The sequence below is a fragment of the Dipodomys ordii genome, unplaced genomic scaffold (genome assembly GCF_000151885.1).
Source record: "Dipodomys ordii isolate 6190 unplaced genomic scaffold, Dord_2.0 Scaffold86, whole genome shotgun sequence".
Taxonomy (NCBI): Eukaryota; Metazoa; Chordata; class Mammalia; order Rodentia; family Heteromyidae; genus Dipodomys; species Dipodomys ordii.
This window is the reverse complement of record NW_012267302.1, coordinates 7,155,611-7,165,797: the sequence shown is the minus strand read 5'-3', so window position 1 is coordinate 7,165,797 and position 10,187 is coordinate 7,155,611. Positions and strand designations below refer to the sequence as shown.

Here is a 10,187-nt window from a genome sequence, read left to right as displayed (position 1 = left end):
GGAAGAAAAGAAGGAAGGAAGGAGAAAGAAAGAGGAAGGGAGAGAGGGTGGGAGGGAAAGAGAGAAAGAGGAAGGAAAGAAGGAAGGGAGGAAGGAAGGGAGGGAGGAAAGAGGGAAGGAGGGAGAGAGGAGGAGAAAGGAAAGGAAAGGAAAGGAAAAGGAAGACAATAGGAAAAGATAACTGTCCACCCCCATTCTCAGCAGTATCTGACTTCGTCCTCCGTCCACACCTGCTCTAGCTACCTTCACCAACTCCAAGGTGTGAGGCTTCATAACTGGAAGAACACTGAGAGTCACCAGGCCCAGCCACCTAACCAGGGCAAAGGTTCCATTGGCAGGCTCTCTGATAGTTGTCCCCAGTCCTGGGCACTGTTTTGATCATGGAGAGCTCACCACCTCCTAGCTGGCCTGGTGAGAAGCCTACACAGAATCATTCTGAAGAAATGTCCAGAGCGTTATAGCACTCTGCTTAGACCCAAGCTGCTAGCCAGCCTGCCTATGTGTCTCTTCAGCTGCTACTATCCCTTCCCTTCCTTTCCTTCTCTCCTCTCTCTTTATTTCTGTCCTCTCTCTCTCTCTCTCTCTCTCTCTCTCATGTTGGTACTAGAGCTCAGTCTCAGGCCCTAGGCACTGTGCCTTACCTGTTTTACTCAATGCTGGCTCTCAACACTTGAGTCACAGCTCCACTTCTGTTTTTTTGTGGGTTTTTTTTTGGTTGTTGTTGTTGTTGTTTTGGTTTTTTGTTTTGTTTTGTTTTGGTACTTAATTGAAGATAAGAATTCCACAGACTTTTCTGCCTAGACTGGCCTCAAAGCGGGATCCTCAGTTCTCAGCCTTCTGAGTAGTTAGGGTGACAAGCCTGAGTTAGCTTTGCCTTCTTTGTTCCTTCACGTGGCTACCCCTCCCCCCCCCCAGCTCAGGCTCCCCTTCCCAGCTTGCTCTGCCACAGTTCTTCTAGCCCCCCATCTGGTGGTCAGAGGATCTAGAGGTCAGCTTGGTCACTGACTTACCACAGGCCATTGAGCAAGTTCCCTGGCCTCTGAGGTCCTCAGAGGACGTGTCTGAGCCCCAGTGAGAGGTGCCAGGTGGCGTCCTGACAGATGTGTGTGTGTGTGTGTGTGTGTGTGTGTGTGTGTGTACCATGGCAGGAGGTGGGGTCAATAGAGCCTCCTGGGCCTGGCAGCCTACCCATCCAGGGTGGGTGGTGACCCCTACAGAGTCATGTCAGCAGTGACCATCTGCTTCATGCTGTTTATGAGAAGAAGCTGCACCTTTCTGGGAGAAAGCAAGGGAACCAGAAAGGCTTTTGTTCTGTTCAAAAATGCCTTCTCTCTTGGCTCTGCCCTCTTTGGTCAGCATAAACAATGTCTGCACAGAACCTTCCAGGAAGTGGCTGCTCTCTGCTGGGCGCTGCCTGCTGGCCTGTCTTCCCTCCATCACTGTCTCTTCCTCTGGCTCTGCTGGCCACCCCTCCCCCAGCCTGCAGGAAGCTCCTCCGGCAGTGGGTGACTGGTGACCTGGGAGGGCCTAAGCATTTTCTCCTAACATTCCTGTTGGGGGGGGGGGTTCCTCCCTTTCCCTAGCCTGGACCTGGTGGTGGCAGACAGATGAGGTGGCCAGGGTGGCCTTGCTGCCAGCCACTTCTAAAAGAGTCTCACCTCATTCCTGGGTCTCAGTGTCACCAGCTGTCACCTGGCTTGAGAGCACTCCCTGCCCCACAGGATTCTGGGAAAGGGGTTCCAGGCTGTTCCCATCCTACGGAACACAAATGTCAGGCCTCATCCCTCCTTTCCTTGTGCTCTACCAGCACATTTCCGAGGCAAGGTAGCCTTCCTCTGTCTTTCTCTGTCCTTCTCTGGAATGTTCTAGAAGGTGAAGGAAGCTAACTCTGCTTACTACCTCCACCTCCAAATGAGAGGAAGGCCTCCCTCCCATATCTGGAAACTTCTTCTTTGGACTGATGCCTCCTGGGTCTCAGCCTGGCCTCTACAGCACCTCCATTGCCTCTGCTCCCCCACCACAGAGAGAGATTGAGAAACAGAGACAGACAGACAGACAGAAACAGAGACAGAGACAAAGAGAGAGAACCAGTACTGGGGCTTGATCTCAGGGCCTGGACATTCTCCCTTAACTTTTTCAGTCAAGGCTGGCACTCTACTACTTGAGCCATAGCTCCATTTCCAGATTTTTGCTGATTAATTAGAGATAAGAGTCTCAAGGACTGTTCTGCTAGGCTGGCTTTAAATGCCAAACCCTGTGAATCTTCCACCTCCTGAGTAGCTGTGAATACAGGGGTGAGCCTCCAGGTCTTGGTGTCTCCCTTCTTCACTAAGCACTTATTAGGCAATGTGGCATAAATTTCTTTTTCTTCACAATTCCACAAACAGAGGATCTAGTTCTAGCCATCCATCTAAGTAATCTCAGCATATATTTTGTCTTTCCTTATTTGAGATAAGTTTCACCTTAAGAAAGTGCTTTATAGCTTCCCTGCAGTGTATCCTGATTGCCTGCGTACATTACCCTGGCACAGTTGGGCTGTTACTGTGTAAAACGGAATCAGGTGGTGAGCATTGCTGCTGAGACAGCTACTGAGTGACTAACTAACGGGCAGGTGGCATATACAACTCTGATCCGCTAAACAAAGAGTGAGTCCCACTGTGGGAGAGAAGAGCGATCGCACCTTGCTACTACTCAAAGCAGTGAGTCATTGAAGACTTCCGAGTTGCACAACTCAGGAACTTCCCATGGAATAACTTTCAGGCCACAATTGACCACAGATAACTAAAGTCAAGGAAAACAAAATTGTTAGAGGCGGAACTTCTCGGGAGGGAGGCCAGACAGTGAAACTGTGGGTGAGGGCATGGAATGTGAAGTTGGAGAACGTGCAGTGTGCTGGGGTGGGGCGCAGTACCCATTTGTTGTGAGGTTGTCCTGAAAAATGAATAGCGCAAGCTGGGCGCTGGTGGCTGTAATTCCTAGCTACTCAGGAGGCTGAGATCTGTGGATCACAGTTTGAAGCCCACCTGAAGTTTGAAGCCGGAAAGTCCTTGAGACAAATAACTCCAATAAAGCAACAAAAAGCCAGAAATGGAGCTATGGTTTAAGCGGTAGAGTGCTAGTCTTGAGCAAAAAAAACTCAGGGATAGTGCCCAGGCCCTGAGTTCAAGCCTCAAGACCAGCATGCACATGTGCGCGTGCATGCGTGCACGCACACGCGCGCACACGCACACACACACACACACACACACAATTGATAATTGATAGTTCATATTGACTCAGAGATTTCACCTCTGCAAATTTACCCTACATATGCAAAATGATGCACATACAGAGCTGTTCATGGTAGCCTGGTTTGTGATAACAGAAGAATGGGAACTACCTAGATTTTTGGAAATACCAACAGGTGAATGTGCCTGAACTTGGATTCCATGGTTGTGTAACTATTAATGGAACAGTTCAGTGTTGCCATGACCGTGATGATGTGGGACAGGGAGATGTGTTATTAAGTGCCCGCAGGAAGCTGTGGAGCCAGTGCGGATCTGTTTCTAGTTGACACCGGAGAAGAAAGCCAGTGCATAAGCATGTCCAATGCGTCTGCACACAGCCATGTCTGGGGTGGTAGACAGAAAATTGAGATTGCTTCCAGTTCTTGTGTGGTTAATTTCAACCCTTGGGGGGGGGAGGAGGAGGCAGGAAGGACCTAAATTAAAGGCCCGACTAGAGAAAGTGCTTGTGAGAGGGGGAACCTGTGGAAATGGGGTGGCCTAGGGATAGCAGAGATCTCGAAGCCTCGGGATCCCCATGTGTGCACTGGAGTGACCTCAGTCCTCTCCAGCTGCTTGCACATGGGGACACGGGGGTGCACACTGAGACACCCCCGAAGGGGGCGCCACCTTGGCTTCCTCATCCTCAAACGCCTATGTTTGCTTTCTATCCTCCAGGCACGGCCCAAAGGAGAGGGTCTGACCCCGTACCAGGGCAAAAAGCGCTGCTTTGGCGAGTACAAGTGTCCCAAGTGCAAGAGAAAATGGATGAGCGGCAACTCGTGGGCCAACATGGGGCAAGAGTGCATCAAGTGCCATATCAACGTGTACCCGCACAAGCAGGTGGGCGTGGCCGTGGGAAGTGGGCGGGGAGGCTCGGCGGGAGGGTCCGTTGGTGTTGGCTACTGGGGCCACCAGGGGGCGGGGCGGGGCCGTGGTGGGCGGGGACACCGCAGGGGAGTGCTTGGTGGGAGGGCCCATAGGCGTGGTCACCGAGTCAGGGGGCGTGGCCTCCCTGTGGGGCCCCGGCCAAGTGGATGCAGTGGGCGTGGCCTTGGGAAGGGCCCCTTGGTCTCACTGGAATGATGGAGTGGGACAGCCCAGTGATGGACAGGAATGGGGTGGGAAGCTAAATGGGCCCAGACAGCAGAGGCTGGGGACACCCAAGGGAGCTTAAGAGCCACAGGGCTCTCAGCTTTATTTTAAGTCATCACAGGTACACACAGGTTAGTCTAGGGAGGGTCCTCAGTGGGAGGGCTAACTTATGAGCTGAGCTTGCACTTATGTTTGCAAACAATCTACTAACTCAAGCCTGCTCCTGAGGCCTGCCAGGCACCTGCTTATGGACCAGCCTGGCCTCCTGTGACTTGGGTACCTTGGAGCAATGTGTCCATCCCTACTACACACACCTTCTAAGGTACACCTGTCATCCTCTCAGACAGCCCCTGAAGTCAGCCTGATGTGTTTCCCTCCTTCCTGAGGGGGTGAGGCAAGGGGTTGGCCCCTCCAACTCAGTAGAGAAGCAGAGGTTCATGAGGAGAGGCTAGGTTTAGGGTTGGAAGACAGCATGAGACCTGAAGGAGGCAGATGGGTAGCTGTGTGGGGGGAGGGGGGTACATGATAATGCTTGGGTTTGGGCTGCAGATCTGAGGGTCTCTGTCTTTATGACCCACATTTTCTATGAACAGAGAGGCAGGCCCAGCTCAGCACCCACAAGCCAGTGGGACCCAAGTGTTTGTTTCCTCAATAGCACCTCATTACCCCAGCATGTGCTCACTGTGTGCCTTTTACACACACCAGGCCACGCCCTTGTGGCCATGGGATCTCCTGCCTCATGGGCCCCATCTGGCCCCTCCACACTGTCAGGGCTGGAGCACCCAAGGGCCCAAGGGGAAGGACCTTTCAAGAGCATTTGAGTCCACTCTTCCTCTCCCAGTCCTTCAGCCAGTGTTTGTTGAGCACCTACTGTGTGCATCAGAGAGACTGAAGCCCAGAGAGAAGAGGGGGCTTGGGCAGGGTCACTGTGGCAGCAAGCATTAAGGGTCAGCAATTTCAGAATCCTTTTCCAGGCAGCGTGATTGGCTTCTCTCCACAGCTGGGGAGGGGCCTGAGGTAGTGCCCTTTCCCATGACTGGCTGTCAGGATCCTTTGAAGAGCTGGAGGAGACACTGGAGCCCTTCCCAGGTCCCCCACATAGAGAGGGGCTGGCTGACTTATCCTGCCCCTCCCCACCCCCACCCCAAGCTCTGGCTTGGGCCCCCTCGGCAACTGGCTCTGCCACATCTGTTTCTTGTTAAGCCCCAGCTGTGCCAGCCAGACCTGCCCCTCCTCTTCCCCCTCCCTGTGGGGGGTGGGGGAGGTCCAACTGCTGGGTGTTTTCAGTTGAGGAGCCCCAGTTTGCGCCCCATGGAGCCTGCTGGTGGCAGGCTGAGCTAGGCTGAGCAGACAGGCCCACAGAGGACCAGGCATCAGGGGTCACCACCACAGATCAGAAGATCCCAGGGCTAAGGAGACCAGTTTCAAAGGAACTCACCTGGTTTTCTGTCCCCAGCCAGGCCGCACCCTACACCATAGCACTAAGAACACCTAATATTAATATTGGCCAGCACTCTGTGTGTGCCAGGCACTCTCCTAGTCTCTAATGCAAATTGTTTGTTTTATAGGTATAAAGCTTGAACTTGGGGCCAGGGGGGCTCTCCATTATTTTTCACTCCATTAATTTTTCACTCTACCACTTAAGCCATGCCTCCACTTCTGGCTTTTTGATGGTAAATGGGAGATAAGAATCCCATAGACTTAAACCACAATCTTCAAGTCTCAGCCCCCTGAGTAGCTAGGATGACAGGCATGAGCCATCCGCGCCCATCTTTTGTACTACTTTCGAGCTCTGGCAAGTTGTCTCCCTCCTCTGGGTCTCAGTTTCCCTGTTAGAAAACAATGAGGTTCCATTCATATGGTAACTCAACAAACAGGGCAGGGTAGGCAGGTCCCTGGGAAAGGGGGTAACCCCAAGCCCCAGGCCAATTTTGGTAAGTTAAGTCTCACTCATACCAAGTGCTGTGACTGAATCCAGGCTGATGGTTCCTTGACTCCCAAGACTGTCCCAAGTGGGGAGAGGGGACAAGAGACCAGGAAAGAAGACTGGACACCAAGAATCAGGGTTTAGGGGGTGGGTCTCCCTTGCCCTGGGACTCCTTTTCCTCATCTGGCAGAGGTCTTTGTTAGCTGGATCCTGTCTCTGTGCTGAGCGACTCAGAGAGGACGGGGTGGGTGGAGGATCAAGCTCTGTGTGTGTGTGTGTGTGTGTGTGTGTGTGTGTGTGTGTGTGTGTGTGTGTGTGTGTGTGTGTCTGTCTGTGTCTGTGTCTTTGGATATACATTTCTGTCTCTTAGTCTGGGCCCCTTCCAGTGTATCTTGCCTTATATGCTCTCTTTCTCTCTCTCTCTCTTGCTCTCTCTTTCTCTTGTTCTCTCCCTCCCTCCGCCTCCCTCCCTCTTTTCCTCTCTCCTTCCCTCTCTTCCTCTTTCCCTCTTTCCCTCCTTCCCTTTCTTTTTTGTCAATTGTGGGGCTTTAACTCAGGGCCTGAGTATTTTCCCTTAGCTTATTTTTGCAAGGCTAATACTTTACCACTTTGAGCCACAGCTCCACTTCTAGTTTTCTGGTGGTTAATTGGAGATGAGTCTCATGGATTTTCCTGCCCCAGGCTGGCTTCAAATTGTGATCCTTAGATCTCAGCCTCTTGAACAGCTAGGCTTACAGGTGTGAGCTACCAGCACTAGGCTATATATCTCCTTCGGTCTCTCTGCATGTATCACTCTCTGTGTGTCTGTGCGTCTGTCTCCTCTCGTGTCCCCTGTCTCTCTGGGTGTCTCACTCTTCTTCTGTTTCTCCCTGTGTGGTGTCTGTACATCCCTGGGTCCCCTCCCTCCATCTCTGCAGAGACCCCTGGAGAAGCCCGACGGCCTGGATGTATCTGACCAGAGCAAGGAGCATCCGCAGCATCTGTGTGAGAAGTGCAAGGTCCTGGGCTACTACTGCCGCCGTGTGCAGTGACCGCCACCACAACCGCCACACCCTGCCAGCACCCTGCCAGCTGCCTGGCCTGCTGGCCACCACTTTCCTGGCTGCTCAGCAGGACTGCAAGGCTCCTGGCCGGGCCAGGGGAGGGGGCAGCCTTCTCAGGCTGCCGGCCTGGTCTGGGGGCTCCTGGAGGCCTTGAGAAGTTTGACAGCAGGGCTGTGGGAGGCAGGGGTTTGTAAAGAAGTAAAAGCTGAGGTCAGAGCTGGGATCCCTCGCCCTCCCCAGGCTCTTCTCCTGAGAGTCCCTTCTAAGTGAGCAGTCTTGTCTGGCCACCAGCGCACTAAATGAACTGTGAATCCCGAGATCTGTAATGGTGGGGGGTTGGGGGGAATCATCTCCTCAAAACCAGCCAGGTCAGCTCCCAGAACCTTCCAGCATGCCTATGTGACAAGCCCCTCGCTGAATGCCCTAGTTTTCAATCCTTCACCTGCCCTCACAGGGAGCAGACACCATTCTGGCCACGGCTGGGGAGGGGCTTCTGTTCCCAACCACACTCAGAGCAAACCCCACCCACCTGGGACGTCACTGCATTGCCCTTCATCCAGGGTCCCCCTGAGCCTGGAGCACAGAGGGTGAACTGTTGGGCAGTGTTCTGTGAGTACATCGTGCACCCCTCTATTCCTGTGACTCCTCTGGTCCAGAGACAGTCTCCCACAGGCTTGGGTCCTTCCTTCTCTCCCCCTTGGTCTTTCACCCCCATTAGGGGAGGGGGCTGTGATCCTACCAAGGCTCCCATATAGAAGCTGCCCTGGCAGGAAGGACTCAGGGGCAAAGACATCTCATCTCTAGCCTCAGTTTCCCTGTCAGAGAGTGACACCAGACAGTAAAACCGACAGTGCCTGTCAGTTTTGATGCTGTCCAGATACCTCGCTGGGACAGAAAGCTTTATTTGGGGGGAATCCCAGGTTTGGGGGGAAGATACCTGTCAGACATTCCCCCATCAGTCCTTTAGGAAGTCAGGGAGAGGGAAGCTGAGTCCACCCCTGTGACCCCTGTGTTTATGTCCCCTTCCCTGCAAACACAGAAAAGGACCCTTCTCTTCACCTAAGTCTCCCCAAGCCCTCCTGGCTGGGGCAGGGGGCAATGCCTGAAACATGCCACAGAACCTCGCATTTGAAAACCGGGGACAGTGATTTCCTCCTACCTCCTAAGGGAGCCAAGAGGCCTCTGGGCACATCGTAGGGCAAGTAGAAATACACCCCTTCCCTTTCCCCAGTCTGTAGGTTGCCTTTTTCTCCCTGGGGAAGGAGAGAATCAGCAACCAGGATTGGTGGCTTGATTTTTTTTCCCCCAACACTATGACTCTGTAGGAAAAAGAAGAAAAAAATAAAAAGAAGAAGAAGGAAAAGAAAAAAGAAATCAGGCCACAAAATGGTCCTGAAATTCAAATGTTTACCATGGCTGGAGCATACCTATCTGGTGCCTAGTCGCCTTCTGTTTGCAAGTGAACATGCTTTGTACAGTTGAAGAGTTACCGTAAAGTGTTAACCAAGGTCCAGGGAATGAGTGAGAGACTGAGTGCTTCTATAGGTGGAGCACTGCAGGATGGGTTTTTTGGGGGGCATGCCCTCTGAGCACTTAAGATATGGATATTTATTTGCAGCCCTCCCCCATACCCACCCATTGGGGGCAGCAAGCCGCTGCAGATAGCTTCAGCTCCCTCTAGGGACTGTCACCAAGGACTCCAAGCCAGCTGCTGCCCTAGGGGAAGAGCTGGGTGGCCATGACCCAGTGTTTTTGTCCTCCAGAAGGAGCTGTTGCTGTCAATCATCCTTCTGAATGTTGGGGGTTGGGGGTGAAGCGGTGTGCTTGTCTCAGCTGCGACAATGAATGGGGTCCCTTGGCTAAGGAGATCTAAGACCTGCCAACCCGGCTGCAAAGGTAGGGAGGAATCCCACACCCCGAACAGAACACAGACTCCAGACCACAAGAAGCCAGGCCAGCAGGAGAGCTGTCACCCCAAAGTGACCTTTTTGTTCGGTGGCTGGTCCAGCTGGCCGGCATTACCCCGTAATGACATCTGTGCAGAGTCCTGCCTTTCCACCGCCACCTCCGCCTGGGGCAGTCCCTCCATGCCTCCTTTCTCTCTGACTTTGGGAGCTTTCCAGGGTCAGCAAAAGACACCACTGCCCAAGCTAGTGCTTGGAGAATTAAGTGCTCAGAGGATCTGGTAGCCCAGGGGACAGGAAAGTGTGCAGTTGTAATTAAGTTCAAAAGGGACATTTGCGTGTATTAAGTAGATCTAGCGATCTAGTTGAGAGGTTATAGTGGATGCCATATACATGAAGTACTCATAGCTCTATTTGTGAATTTGTATTTATTTTGAGTTATACTTGACACAGAATTCCTTTTTTTTTAAAAAAAACAAAATAAAAATACTATGTGTGTATTATGAAGGGGAAAAATTCACAGATGTTAACATTTCTGAATGACCAGTTTTTGTCACAACACTGAATTTGGTAGCTTCTCATGAGAAAAAAAATCTTATGGTGATTTTTTTTGTCTGTATATATTTGAGGGCCTTTTTAAAAAAAGAAAAAAGAAAAGTATGATTATGGTTTGATATTTTTGAGATTTTAAAAAGCAAAGAAAAAGGAGGCATTTTTCAACACTTCAGTTTTTTTAGGAAGGCAATAAAATATTAAAGATTTCTGGAAGCATTTTGCAAAGCCGTTTGAGCTGAAAGAAAATATTTGTAGTGAGAACTTTTTCTCTTTTTCCTATTATTAGCTTTTTTATTATTATGCTTTAGTATGTAAAAAGTATGCAACCGAATTACATTAAGAAGGAAATATTATCTACATAGAATATTTTATGAAGTGGGTACATAATTCTGATGAGAGA

The 10,187-nt window shown here is 51.5% G+C and overlaps 1 protein-coding gene across 1 annotated transcript in view; it reads left to right on the top strand.

The window, feature by feature from the left end:
- The window catches only part of Zcchc24 (zinc finger, CCHC domain containing 24), a 51,362-nt gene extending 41,483 nt beyond the window's left edge, over positions 1 to 9,879 (top strand). Inside the window, exons 3-4 of the mRNA XM_013025707.1 lie at positions 3,942 to 4,106; positions 7,203 to 9,879. Coding sequence (XP_012881161.1) covers positions 3,942 to 4,106; positions 7,203 to 7,316 — 279 coding nt within the window. The 3' untranslated portion in view covers positions 7,317 to 9,879. The remainder of the gene's footprint in view (positions 1 to 3,941; positions 4,107 to 7,202) is intronic.
- Positions 9,880 to 10,187: the final 308 nt, after the last annotated feature.